The sequence below is a fragment of the Musca domestica genome, unplaced genomic scaffold (genome assembly GCF_030504385.1).
Source record: "Musca domestica strain aabys unplaced genomic scaffold, Musca_domestica.polishedcontigs.V.1.1 1, whole genome shotgun sequence".
NCBI lineage: Eukaryota > Metazoa > Arthropoda > Insecta > Diptera > Muscidae > Musca > Musca domestica.
The window spans coordinates 49,746,903-49,761,383 of record NW_026712114.1 but is presented as its reverse complement, the minus strand read 5'-3'; the positions used below and the strand labels follow the sequence as shown (position 1 = coordinate 49,761,383).

The following is a 14,481-nucleotide window of genomic DNA, read 5'->3' as shown; positions in this document are numbered from 1 at the left end:
AATTTCGATAACTCTACCACAAAAGTTCAAAACTAAAAAAAAATCTGTTATTCATAGGAATTGATAGTTAAAATTTAAACAATCATAACCATCAGGAAATACGAAACAATTATCAAAATTTGCAAGCTCAAATATTTTTATTAGCGCTCAACCTGAAAGCAGACGGGGTACAGAAATCCACTTCTGGTAATTCAAAACAATTTAGATACCTCATCAAAAACTTGAACATCATAAACTTTTCACATCATAGGTACTTTTCACATATGCGTCATGTTTGGAATAAACCAGGGTTGATAGTCATATCTTTCATAAAATGCAAATTATTCCCCCAATATTCAAACTTCGCACACTAATTTAATTTTCCCCAAAAAATAGACAAAAGTTTAAAAATCAATAGATAATAATATTAACAATAATAACAGTCACCACTCTTATAAAATGAGAAAGAAGAGTTACCGATTTTCAAAAACCGAACAAGTCAATATTAATACTGAACTCAAATCAAATTCGGAGAAGGGATGTAAGGTATCATGGGCAGAGGCAAGAGCGACTGATAGGTTATTAATTGTTTAGTATAGATCAGATTTTGGTTATGATATAAATTTCGTTTGATATAAATTTGCACAAAACACGATAAACAATATCTTTCCAAAAAATGTCCAATATAGGCCGAGGTCTTAAGCTAGATACATTTTTCATGTGATTGGATTGCAATTAGTATGCTGGTTTGGTAGCATGCCCAGAATTAAAAAAAAAAAAAATATATGCTTATCTAAGCGTAATCCCAAATTTAGGAAATTTCAAAATTAACTGATTTGACAACAATTTCAATTCTTTCATGGTGTATGGAGGGTATATTAAGTTTGTCATTCCGTTTGTAACACCTCGAAACATACACACCTCCCTTTTTCGGTATTTTGATGATTTTAGCGACATTATTCACCGGACTTGTTTCAAACTTGGTATTTGAAGTTCGTACTGGATACTACAGCGTAAGACAGAAAATTGTCTCTGCAGGTCCAAGTCTTCTTATAACCCCATAACGGTACCTCCCGATATTCGATATTTTGATGATTTTAGCGACATTATTCACCGATTTTTTTCAAGTTTCACATTTAAATATTGTAATGGCTTTTTGACAAAAGTTGCCTATGCAAGTCTAGGTCGTCATATAGACCCTAATATAACGGCTACATTCCCTATTTTTAAGAGGCTAACAGAATTTTCGAAGGATTTAATTTTTTTGAAAATTGCCAAATTCGTTCCAAATGGTGGAAGGTATTCAAAGATCGGTCCGACCGAATTTACAGCTTTTTTACTTGTTAATTGTTGTTTTAGTTTTTTTCTTTTATATGCAATTACCAGTTTGTTGATTTCATGGAGCAGTAAAAAGTCGTGCGTCCTAATTTGTCCAGCAATTTATACTAGTTTATTTTGTTTTATTAAAATTAACATTAATACAACTAGGAAGCTTCTTTAATTACAACAATCAACAAACTTAAAATCTATTTAAAATAATTAATTAAACACACGGCCAAAACAATAAGCAATGGCATTGTGGTTGCCGATGCCAGGGATGAGGCGCTACTTCTGCATGTCTCGTCGAAATCCTTTGCTGGACCCATACATCCAGCATAGCTCATAACATATGCCAAATAGTTTTGTTCGAAGACACCCCGCACCAAACTTGATCCGGGGCCATTTGCGAAGACAATAACATCTTCACCACCATGAGACTCATCCTTAAGTGGCACGGTAGCCATGTGGCGATAGTTCGGTGCATGTACCTGTTCAGCTGTTAGAGTGCTTAAGTTTTTCCAGAAATTGAGAGGACTTTGGGCTACGGCGGCTGTATCATTGGCTAAATGATCATAGAAACCAGGACCGTTGGCATACATAATTGTCTCATAGGCCATGGGGTCACTGGCTTTATTGGCAAAACCCAGAATATCATTGCCACGTTTCGGGTAACCATTGAGGGTTACGGAATGTGAGTGATCGGCGGTGACTAGAATGAGAGTTTCATTGGCATTCGTATTCTCCAATGCTGCCTCAATGGCCTGATCGAATTCATAGACTTCGTGGAGGGCAGCATGAGCATAATTCTGATGATGAGCCTGATCGATACGTCCGCCTTCGACCAGAAGAACAAAGCCCTAGAAAGAGAGATGAAAACATGAGAATAGGATATTTTATTTGTAATTATTATTGTTAATATTATTTTAGTAAATATTTTATAAATATTATGTTTTATACGATTAATTTTATTTAATTATTTTCATTGTTATTATTGTTGTTGTAGGAATTATCATTGTTATTACAATTATCAATTTTATTATGGCTATTTTAATTATTATTATTCTATATTATTTATATTCGACTGTCTCTTATTATTGTTGGGGTAATTATTTAGTCTGTTCCCGAAGTACAAGAATGTTAAAATGTTAATTTCGAAAAGCGATTTTCTCTTTATCATATCGAAAAAATTTCAAACATTTTAGATTCATGCAGTTTCTGGAACAGAGAAATGTTGGTTTAACCTATTAAATCTAGTTTAAAATACTCGAATATCACATTGATCCCGGAGAGTATCAACGAAAAATAATTGTTAGCTATGGAAAATGCCTGCCTAGTACTGGGTGAGATGAAAAAACTGCAACCGACTTCGGACTGCTGTCATTTCTAAAATTATTCCAGTGATATATTGTTTACAAGCGTACAATGAAATTTTGGTGAGAATTTTCAAGAAAAAAAGTTATTCCTGATGGAATTCAAGCGTGATAGTGTGATTTCTTTATATTTGGCTGAAAAACAACAAGTGGCTATCGTTAGAGCACTCCAGCATTTAAATTTGAATAAATCTTTTGTGTCTCGTACCATCGCTCGTTATTGTGATACTGGTAGCGTAGCCCGACGTCAAAGAAGTGGAAGGAGGAAAACAGCAACATCAGCAGAAATGCTTCGAAAAGTAAAGAAGTGACTTGATCGAAACCGCGTCGCAGTGTCCGAAAAATGGCTCATGAGCTGAACATATCGCAATATTCCATTCGCAAATGAACTCGAGGTAAAGCCATTGAAATTCCAAAATGTGCAAGAACTTACACCGCAACGGAAAGAAAATAGACTAAAATGAGCTAAAGAGTTGCTTCGCTTGGCCGAAAGTGGTGAACTGCCGAATTTGTTTTTCTCCGATGAGAAAACATTTGTTGTCCAGCAGTTTGTAAACAAACAAAATGAACGGGTTTACTTGCCAAAGAGGTCAGCTGAAAATGTGAACCTTCGGTTGGCCACCAGAACTCAAGCGCCGGCCATGGTGATGGTGTGGGCCGCCATAACAGCCGATGGTCGCTCTTCGCTCGTATTAATCGACCGTGGCATCAGATTAAATGCCGAATATTATCGCGAAAATATTCTGGAGAGTGAGCCTTGGGCTCAGCACCGTCGCACTCAGCAAGCGCCACCCAAGAATGGTTTTTAAATGAGGTTCCTCACTTCATTGCCAGCGCACAATGGAAACCAAAATCTCCGGATACCAATCCGTTGAACTATTGTATCAGAAGTATTTTGGAAAGCAAGGTTGGCACTAAAAAATACAAAAGTGTCGATCACCTCAAGCAAGCGCTTCGCCGGGAATGGGCCAAAATACCGCAGAGCATAATTCGTGCCAAAGGTCAACAATTCGAATAAATCTAAACTTATTCTAAAATTTGATGCTATTTTTGACATTTTTGCTTTCATTCAATAATATTTAAAAAAAAAAAAAAATTAAGAATTGTGGCGTGTGACTTTGTTGCAATTTTTTTATCTCACCCTGTAGCTTCAAACATTTTTATTAAAAATTTTGAACTTACATTGGAATGTTCCCGCTGTAGCACTTCAATGGCAGCTTCAGTCATTTCCTTGAGTGACGGTTCTCCTTCTTCCTTACCAATGGCATAAGTGATGTGATTGTTGCGGAACAAACCCATCAAACGATCAACTTCTTTCAAATCCAATTCATCCAATTCCTTTATGCTTTGTACAAATTCTCTTTTCTCGTTCATATCTTTACCCATTTGCAACCATTGCTTTGGTAAATTCATATCATCACCACGGGAACAGATCTCTTCGGTATCACCTTCCCATGGAATGGTACGTTTTTCATTGGGATTTGTGGCGCCCAAGGGTTTCAGACCACCACCCATGATGACATTGAATTTATTACCCGGTGCATTTTCTATTAATTGTCTAGCAATATCTTTGTGAATGCCTTGCGATTCCATTGGCACCTTTGTATCACACTCCCAATCACGGTGATAGATACGAGCATAAGTAGCTGCCGGTGTGGCATGAGTAATACGTGTGGTTGTCACAATTCCCGTACGTTTGCCCTCGGCCTGGGCCCAATCCATAATTGATGTAAGACGTCCCTGCTGGGCATTAGTCTTGGAGCGTGTTGTGTCCACACCAATGGCACCATAATCGCTTTTAGCGCCACAAAACATGGCCGTAGCTGTGCCAGCCGAATCGGGTACTTGTTTATCAACATTGTAAGTCTAGGGGAAGAAAATAATTTTCACTTAATATTGAAAAAGTTGTTTCCCCAAATTGCACTTACCTTGGCCAAGCCAGTATAGGCAAACTCATCGAATGCCAATTTCTCCTCCTCACCGTGGCCATGTTTCAAATACTGTCCCTTGTAGATGCGTCCCGCTGTTATTGTCGTCAATCCCATACCATCTCCCACAAAAATTATGATATTTTTCGCTTTACGTTTAAAGCCATTCTCTTGATTTTTCATTGCACTCTTTATGACCTTGTCCAGCTGTTTGCGAGCCACATTGAACCAGAAGTTGGCATCTGAAAAATATAGAAATAAATGTTATTTTATAGCATAACTTCTTGGAGCAGACTAAGGAAGTCTTTCAAAGATATAAAAGAACCAAATAAACCATGATTTTTGGCCAAGAAGTCCTTCAATTATAATTCTAAAAAATCTGAAATTCTTGGACAGGAAACGTGGCATGGGGTCAAAATCTTCAAATCATCTTTTTCCAAAATTTGACCTTTAATTGGAAAGGTAATAATAGAATAGGTCAACATATTACCTACACTTTTGATCAACACATATAGTCCCTTCGCCTTATATGGAAATCAGGATTTTTTAAACGTTAGGTATCAGAAGAATAAACCTACATGTCTGACTATTTCGTCGACTACTTTAATATTGCCTTCAGTTTTTGGGTAAGTCCCAATAGCAGCGATAATTTTATCAACAGATCTCTGTGATCATTTTCAATTTTATTCTTGTCCTCTCCTTCGCTTCCGCTACGCTAGTGTGATTAATGTTGACTGTCATAGCCATTAACAATTTCGGCAAAACATGTGACAAGATCGCTGTGTTGATATTTGTAACGTTTTTTTCTTATTTTTTAATTCTCTTTCAATATTACGTAGACCACGAAACGTGACTAGAATATGTATTAACCTACTTAATAGTTCGGGGATTTCTTTTTTCATTTATCATGGGTGGTTCATGTAAGCCTATCAAGTGGAAAGAAAACCAGATTTCATCAAAGACAATTTATGTTTTTTAATTGATCTTTTAATCAAGTATTTGATTTGAATGTATAGCTTGAAAAAAGTACCCCAAGGGGATTTTTCTTTTTTTTTTGCATTTTTAATTTCGCAATACTTTTGTGTCCACGTGAGAAGCTGTTAATTATTTTCAAAAGTAATTAAAATTTATATTTTACTATTTACACTACCGTCAGAACAATCAAATACTTGGTTAGTTAAACCCTCCCCAAGTTTGATGTACTGTTGTTTTCCAGTGTTTGAATTTGTTTGATGCCTGGCTTAAACGTGACATTCATTTTAAGTTTCTTTTGTAGGAATGTCGATTACTTTTAAAAAAGAAATAAAAAATTAAAACACATCAAAACAAACTAATTTAAATATGACAACTAGTTACAGCTCACTATTTGTCGGTAATGTTTTAATTTATATATGTTCCTAATACAGTTGGATCAGTCAAGGTACACTTATACCTGAGCAGAAGAGTTTGTTATAGAAGACCAGCAAGTCTACTTATCAATAACTGGAAGCTGTTCTCTTAGAAGACCAGAAGGTCTTCTATTTATAGAAGACTAAAGGGTGTCCCTCATAGAAGACTATAATTTTCTTGTCTTCTATAAAAAGACATTCTGGTCTTCAGAAACCAGACATTCTGGTCTTAAAAGACCAAAAAGTCTACTGCAGAGACTACCGGATTATCTTTTTCATAGAATGCCTTCTTATAGGAGTCAAGAATGTCTTTCTACAAAAGACTCAAGGGTCTTCTTAAAGAAGACCAGAGGGTTTCTTCCTTATAGAAGACCAGTGGGTCTTTTTCCTTACAGAAGACAAGAGGATCTTATAGATGACAAAAAGGTCATATAGAAGGCCAAAAGGTCTTATAGAAGTCCATCTGTCTTATAGAGGTCCAGCAGGTCTCCCTATAGAAGACCAGAAGATGTTCTTCTTTTGGAAGACAGAGGGTCTTCTTCCTATAAAAGACCAGAAGGTGTTATATTATTGTTATTCTTATTGAAGACTAGAATGTCTTCTATTGGAAGACCCGAAGATTTTCTTTTAGAAGACAAAAAGGTCTTCATTTGGCAGACTAGAAGGTCTTTTTGTGGAAGACCAGAAGGCCTTTGTTTGGAAGACTAGAAAGTGTACTTCTGGAAGACCAGAGGGTTTCTCTTAGGAAAGACCTGAGGCTGAATGTTGTTTTTCATAAAAGACTGGAAGGTCTTCTTCATAGAAGAGAAGAATGCCTTCTTATTAGGGACCAGAATGTTTTCCTATAGAAGACCAGAAAGTACAGGGTGAGATGAAAAAAACTGCAACAAAGTCAAACGCCGGATTTTAGTGGCCATTGTGCGCTCGAAATGAAGCAAGGAACCTCATTTTGTAACCATTCTTGGGTGGCGCGTGCTCAGTGCGATTGTGCTGTCCTGTTGGAATTTCCAAGGTCTGCGGTCAAAATGTTTGCGTGCCCAAGGCTTTAATACACCCTCCAGAATATTTTCGCGATAATATTCGGCATTTATTCTGACCATCGGCTGTTTATGAGGCCCACACCATCACCAGGCCGGCGCCTGAGTTCTGGTGGCCAACCGAAGGTGTACATTTTCAACTGACCTCTTTGGCAAGTAAAATCGCATTTTTTACTTTTCGAAGCATTTCTGCTGATGTTGCTGTTTTCCTCCGTCCACTTTCTTGACATCGGGCTACGCTACCAGTATCACGGTAACGTGCGATGGTAGGAGACACAAAAGATTTATTAACATTTAAATGCTGGAGTGATCTAACGATAGCCACTTGTGGTTTTCCAGCCACATATAAAGAAATTACACTATCGCGCTTGAATTCCATCCCAAAAACTTTTTTTTGGAAAATTCTCACCAAAATGCTTTTGTACACTTGTAAACAATATAATGAGCTGTCACTTGAATAATTTTAACGGCTTTCGGGCGAGTGGCTTAGAAATGAGAGCAGTCTGAAGTTGGTTGCAGTTTTTTCATCTCACACTGTATTTATATCGCATACCATAAAGTCTTCGTCTCATAGAAGACAAGAAGTCTTTGTATAGGAGACCAAAAGGAGTTCTTCTTATAGAAGATCGGATGCTCTTTTTCTTATAGAATACCGGAAGCTCTTCTTCCTATAGAAGACCATAAGTTCTTCTTATAAAAGACCAAAAAGTCTTATAGAAGTCCAATAGGTCTTCTTATAGAGTATCAATAGGTCTTGTTCCAGAAGACCACTATTTTTTCTTATAGAAAATGAATTAGTCTTCTTATTGAATACCGATGAGTCCTCTGATAGGAAACCAAAAGTTCTTATTATAAAGACCAAAAGGTCTTATTATAGAAGGTCAAAAGGTTTTACGGAGTATTATAGATATTTGTTTTTAGAAGGTCTTCTCATAGAAAATACTACAGGATCTACTCATAGAAGACTTTAAGATTTTTTCGCAGTATTACAAGAAAAATTTCTTAAGGTTTTGAAAAATATTGTTTTTTTAAATAAAATTGTTTTTTTCTATATTTTTTAACGGACGCGCCCACTGTTTGGTTTGCTTTTGGAAAGCATTGTCTTTCCGCTTGTACCCATTAAATTGAATAGTCAGGAATGTTATGACGAAATGACTAACTCAGCATTAACGCAAACTTGAAAAAATTCTTATTTGGATAAATATGACATTGCCCGTTATGGCTGCTACTACTTCCCTAAGGCAAATTATGATTTGTTTGCTATGTTAAATTAAATAAATAATTGTTTTTGTTTGATGATAGATAAGAATGCGTATAAATTTTTGAATAAACAATTTATAACTACTTAGGGCATGCAGATTTTAACTAGACTAAAAAGGTTTTTTTGAACAATAACTGTTTCGATTGGTTTCGATTCAAAATTTATAAATAATTTCGTTATACTCTTATATTATATAATTGACCTATCAGAATTAAATCAATTATGTAATGCCATCACTGGTACCATTTCTGCTTAACATCTGACAATATTTTCGGATAAATATCAGACAAAAATTTTTGTATGTTGTTTGGGAATTGTTCGTCTTTATATAACATTTGTCTCCTATTCTAACGTAAACACATGAATTAACTAAATTTATGAGCTTGTATTGGAAAATAATCATTTAAAAGTTGGGGAATATTCCCTTCAACATCAAAATAAAGATCAATTCTATAAGAGATTGACCAAAAATCCTTATAAAGTCTGTTTCAAAGGCTCCGAACTTAGGACCTTTCACTTTCAGAACAATACTCCACGAGTTCTGAAAGTGAATTGTAGAACTTCTTCTCTTAAACTACCTAATCTCATCTGATATAGACATAATGTGTGGTAAAAACTATCATTAAACAGACGTACAGGGTAAGCTGAAAAAACTGCAACCAACTTCAGACTGCTGTCAAGCCACTCGTCCGACAGCTGTTAAAATTATTCTAGTGACAGCTCATTATATTGTTTACAAGCATACAAAAGCATTTTGGTGAGCATTTTCAGAAAAAAACACTTATTCGTGATGAAATTCAAGCGTGATAGTGTGATTTTATTTTATTTGGCTGGAAAACCACAAGTGGCTATCGTTAGAGCACTCCAGCATTTATATGTGAATAAATCGTTTGTGTCTCGTACCATCGCTGGTTACCGTGATACTGGTGTAGCCCGACGTCAAGGAAGTGGACGAAAGCAAACAGCAACATCAGCAGAAATGGTTCAAAAAGTAAAGAATCGACATGATCGAAACCCGCGTCGCAGTGGCCGAAAAATGGCTCATGAGCTGAACATGTCGCAATATCCCATTCGGCAAATATTGAAAACTGAGCTCGGGGTAAAGTCATTGAAATTCCAAAAAGTGCAAGGAAGAAAATAGACTCAAAAGAACTAAAGAGTTGCATTGCTTGGCCGAAAGTGGTGAACTGCCGAATTTGGTTTTCTCCGATGAGAAAACATTCGTTGTCCAGCAAAACTGCTGTCAAAGAGGTCAGCTGCCAAAAAGTTAGCTGAGAATGTGCACCTTCGGTTGACCACCAGAACTCAAGCGCCAGCCATAGTGTTGATGTGGGCCGCCATAACAGCCGATGATCGCTCTCCGCTCGTATTAATCGAAAGTGGCATCTGAATAAATTCTGAATATTATTGCGAAAATATTTTGGAGGTTGTATTAAAGCCTTGGGCACGCAAACATTTTGGCCGCTGTCATTAGATGTTCCAACAGGACTCAGCACCATCGCACTCAGCACGCGTCACCCAAGAATGGTTACCGTAATTCGTGCCAAACGTCATCAATTCGAACAAATCTAAACTTATTATACAATTTGATGCTATTTCCTATATGTTTTGCTTTCATTTAATAAAATTTAAAAAAATTTCAAAATTATGGCATTTGACTTTGTTGCTGTTTTTTTAATCTCACCCTGTATATTACCATACGGGATAAAAAACTAATTTCATGTCTATTCAGCACTTTTGATTTTTCGTGGCTATAATAAGCCAAATAACAGCATATTAGGCTTATTTAATTAAAAATTGTTTCTGTTTCTTGCCATATAAACTTAAAATACAAAAACAACCCACAAAAGTACCTGAAATAATCGTTAAGAAAAAAACTTAATGTCAACGAGAACTAATTATGTCAATGATATCGTTTAAAAATGAAAAACACTTGATTTAATCAAAACGTATTAACACAACACTTGATGTTTAAATCGGAAATAAAACTGTTTTTATTTTTCTTTGATTAAAGACAGCTTGGATGTCACCGATTTTTATTAACATTTGTAGGCTCGGAATGGAATGTTTTCAATTAGAATTGATGTTTAATGTGTACTCTATTTATTTACAACTTTCGTTAATTATCTGTAAATAACAATTAAGTGTTAATTTTTCGTGGTGATGTTTATTTGTCAATATTTTATGAACAACTTCATAGTATCTAAACGTCGTTTATATCTCTTTTACATTGTTGTAAGCAATGTTGACTTTAATTTGTTTAGTGAAATAGTTAGTAAAGCAATAAAATAACACACTGGCCAATTAGAAATTTATCATTATTAACACATTCATGTTTTTCGAACAGAATTCCTAAAAATACTCTTATAAAATCTCAAATTCATTTTTAAAAAAATCTCTGTTTGCTTAAAAGGGCTTCTATTTTTTTATTAATAAATTTCCGATTTTTGAAGAAAGTCCTTGAATTTATTAAATACTCAGTTCAGGTTAGAAGGCCTTGAAAAAATTATTCTTAAAAATCAAATTTATATAGTAAAAGTTCTTAAAAATATTAATAAACAATATTCTCGGCCAGAAAGTTATCTACGTTTATGATATCTTTAAAAAAAATCTACAGTTCTTGGTATGAAGTTCTGAAAAATTAAAATTCTTGACAGGAAGTCCTTAAAAAATATGGCTAAAGTACAAAAATGGTAGAAAATTTGTTCATTCCCTTAATTTTTTTATTTTCATTTTTATATACGACTTTTTCCAAAACTTTATTTAAATTTGAAAAATATTTAAAATCAGAATTAATTTGAATAAAAATCAATCAAAACGCAAAGCCTATCGGTTTAGGATTCAGGATTTTTAAATTTGTGGCTATTAATAGATCTAAATATAGTAAAGATAATTGAATGACAATCGTCGACTTATTTAACATATTTTGAGTGCTATGAATATTAAAGATTTAACCTTTTGTGGGTATTGGTAGCGGACCTTTATTTTCTTTTTTGAGTTTTTGCCCAAAACGACAATACTTTTTTATGTATCAACTTGAAAAAAGGCAAAAAAAAAAAATTGTAAAATATTGTGTTTTTAATATTTATAAATTCCTTGCGTTTGGGTATGATTTTTTGGTTTTGATGTATTCTGGGACCTTTAATGGAATTTCATAATATATTATATAGTAGAATATTTTAAGAAATCCTAATCCGAAAATGTTAACAAGGATTGAAAATCGGAAATCTTGCCCCCCATTTAAGTTACTTTGCTATATAAACTTTCAACACGGCGATATACGTGCCTGGTAGTCTCAGCTCTACTTTCAAAATTTACTTGAGGTTGATGGTATAACCATATGGCTACAGAGGGTCCGGCCTCACGGACCAAATCCGTTTCAGCACATTTGGAGTCGATCTAGCGATGTCCGTCCGTCTGTCTGGACGGAGTATCAGATTTGGTCTAAACATGGTACATCATAATATTATTATCAAACTTAGATCGAGTTTGGAGATGGACAATACGGGCCACTCCTTCTAGTACCTTCTCCAGAAAAGATCGAAATTTTCAAAACAAAAATATTTTACTGCAGAAGAAGAGAAAGGATAATCCGATTTTGCTAAATTTGAAAATGAAAAAATATATCTGCGATCTCCATCTAGTACCTCAACCACAAGGGTTACAATTTCCAATACTTTGAATACCCTCCACCATTTGGAACGAATTTCGCAATTCTCAAAAACAATAAAATCCGTTAAAAATGCTGTTAAAATCTTAAAAACGACGAATGTAGCTGTTATATTAGGGTCTATACGATGACATGGACCTGCATAGGTAACTTTTGGCATAAGCCATTACTATATTCAAATGCAAAACTTAAAAAAATCGGTGAATAATGTCGTTAAAATCATCAAAGTACCGAATATCGGTAGGTACCGTTATATGGGGGCTATATGAAACGTGGACCTGCACAGACAATTTTCTGCCTTAGGCTGTAGTATCTATTTCGAACTTCAAATGCCAAATTTAAAACAATTCCGGTGAAAAATGTCGCTAAAATCATCAAAATACCGAATATCGGGAGGTACTGCCATATGGGGGCTATACCAACACGTGGACCTACATGGCCCATTTTTCAATACCAAAAATTCTGCAGACATAGTATACATTTGAGTAAAATTTTATCAATCTATTTCATTTCGTTCGGAAGCTAGAGTGATTCCTACAGACGGACGGACATCGCTATATCAGTATAGAATTTAATGCTGATCAAGAATATATATATACTTTGTGGGGTCCTAAATGTATATTTCGAGGTGTTACAAGCGGAATGACAATCTTAATATTCCCTCCATACTATGGTGGAGGGTATAACATTGGAATACATCGGTCGACTATATCTGGTAACTCACGCAAATTTTAACATTTTCTAAAAATTATCACATATCTCATATAAAGAGAAGGAAATAACCAATGTAGTCTAAACCTGGCACATCGCAATATATATTTCATATTTATCTTGAGAAATGGTTGTTTATCGGCCTTTTTATTTGATTTATAAATAATACAATTTTTTCGAGCTTTAGGCCATTTTCGGATTTATTTTATTGATTACAATAATATGTTCCCAATATTTCGCAATTATCAAATTGCATCTTCAGGGGCAATATTTACATAAAATAGTCTGATTTACTTAACAGCTAATGTAGTTTTTACTCGACACTTGACAAAGAAGAGATCGTGCAATACGTAGAAATAATCAGTGCAATAATAACACCAGACAATGGTAGTAAAAACTACATTAGCTGTTAAGTAAATCTGACTATTTTATGTACATATTGCCCCTGAAGATGCAATTTGATAATTGCGAAATATTGGGAACATATTATTCTAATCAATAAAATAAATCCGAAAATGGCCTAAAGCTCGAAAAAATCTTATTATTTATATTTCATATTTATTTAGGTCCAGGGTCAACAACTTGAATAATCCTAAACGAAGTTAAAATATATTTAAATAATCGAATATTGGCTGAGGGTGTACATCTGTCGGCAAAACCGACTGATACTGTTTAACTTTTTTTGTGTAATTTGGAAACATCAAACAGATTTTCCTAAATTCAATTAACTACTTCTGAATTTGAAATGGCATATTTGCATTTAAAGCGCACTATTTATCAATTGACTCGCTTTACTTATGCTTTATGCTCAATATTTATTTTTTTCAAGTTTTTCTTTGCTTTTTTTTCAGTTTGAAAACACTTGACTTTTCACCTACCTTCAATTGGCTTTTCCGTTTCATTTTCGTCGTCCTTGCCATCCCTATTGCGATGGATTGCCTGGGTGACTGGTTTGGTGGTCGTTGTAGTAGTTGATGATGTTTCATTCAGCGATAGAAATTCAGGACCCACATCAGTAGAATTCAAGGTATGAATTATTGTGGGTGGTTGCAGAGTCGATACCGCTCCATACGTCCACTGGACCATCAACACAAAACAGGCAAAATATAGGAATTTCATTTTTTCGAACTTTATTAAAAATTCCCGTTTACAATTATATCACAGTTTGTTGTGGTTTTTAATTTTGCAATTATTTAAAATTAAAACACAAATTTAGTTACTGCTCTGCATTAAGGAAAAATATGCAAAACACACGAAATGTTAAACAGTTGTGACACCGCAGTCAAAAAAAAAAGAATTATAATTTATTAACGCGTCTGAGCTTCACGTTTTCGAATTCTTCCGCTTAACGTAGTTCTGTTCGCGCTTTTCTCCTCCAACTAATCAACCTGCACTGAGTGGAAGTGAATAAATCTGTCGCTTAGCTCGCAATGTAGGCAGCTGCTGCCGATAGGCTGTTGTGGTGGTGAGAGGGTGTTAGTACGCTTGTCTTTAGTTGAAAATTCGAAACGAACGTCGTATTCTCGAGTTGTGTGAATACCGGCGTTTAGCAGCGTGAGTAGCGCTCTCTAATGGTTCTACTGCGACTATTATCGTCTTAAGGTTACAACGACGTTTTAATAGTTCTTCTTTAGCTAGACATTCTAGACATCGGATAACAATACCCCCATCAAACAGCCATTTACAACCTGACTAATAAAAAACGGTGCTTTTTGTTTGTTTGGAAAATCATCTCAATATAGATATACGAAGATTTTTTATATGTACTTCACTGTATCTATGTACGAAGATATGTATGTACGTAGAATAAGTTGATC

General features: G+C 34.8%; 1 protein-coding gene across 1 annotated transcript; it reads right to left on the bottom strand.

Moving 5' to 3' along the window:
• Nucleotides 1-1,403: 1,403 nt before the first annotated feature.
• Nucleotides 1,404-14,263, bottom strand: LOC101900255 (alkaline phosphatase 4). Its single transcript, XM_005179546.4, has 4 exons — nucleotides 13,543-14,263; nucleotides 4,598-4,839; nucleotides 3,852-4,535; nucleotides 1,404-2,156 (listed from the first exon to the last, which is right to left on the bottom strand). The coding sequence occupies exons 1-4, from the start codon at nucleotides 13,781-13,783 to the stop codon at nucleotides 1,506-1,508; spliced, it is 1,818 nt and encodes a 605-aa protein (XP_005179603.1). The 5' UTR covers nucleotides 13,784-14,263; the 3' UTR covers nucleotides 1,404-1,505.
• Nucleotides 14,264-14,481: the final 218 nt, after the last annotated feature.

Bases quoted from the DNA above. Each gene is read 5' to 3' on its own strand.
- LOC101900255 (XM_005179546.4), bottom strand. From the start codon at position 13,783: ATGAAATTCCTATATTTTGCCTGTTTTGTGTTGATGGTCCAGTGGACG. The intron at 4,840-13,542 runs GTAGGTGAAAAG...TATATTTTTCAG, and splicing joins AACGGAAAAGCCAATTGAAG to ATGCCAACTTCTGGTTCAAT. The intron at 4,536-4,597 runs GTAAGTGCAATT...TTCTTCCCCTAG, and splicing joins CCTATACTGGCTTGGCCAAG to ACTTACAATGTTGATAAACA.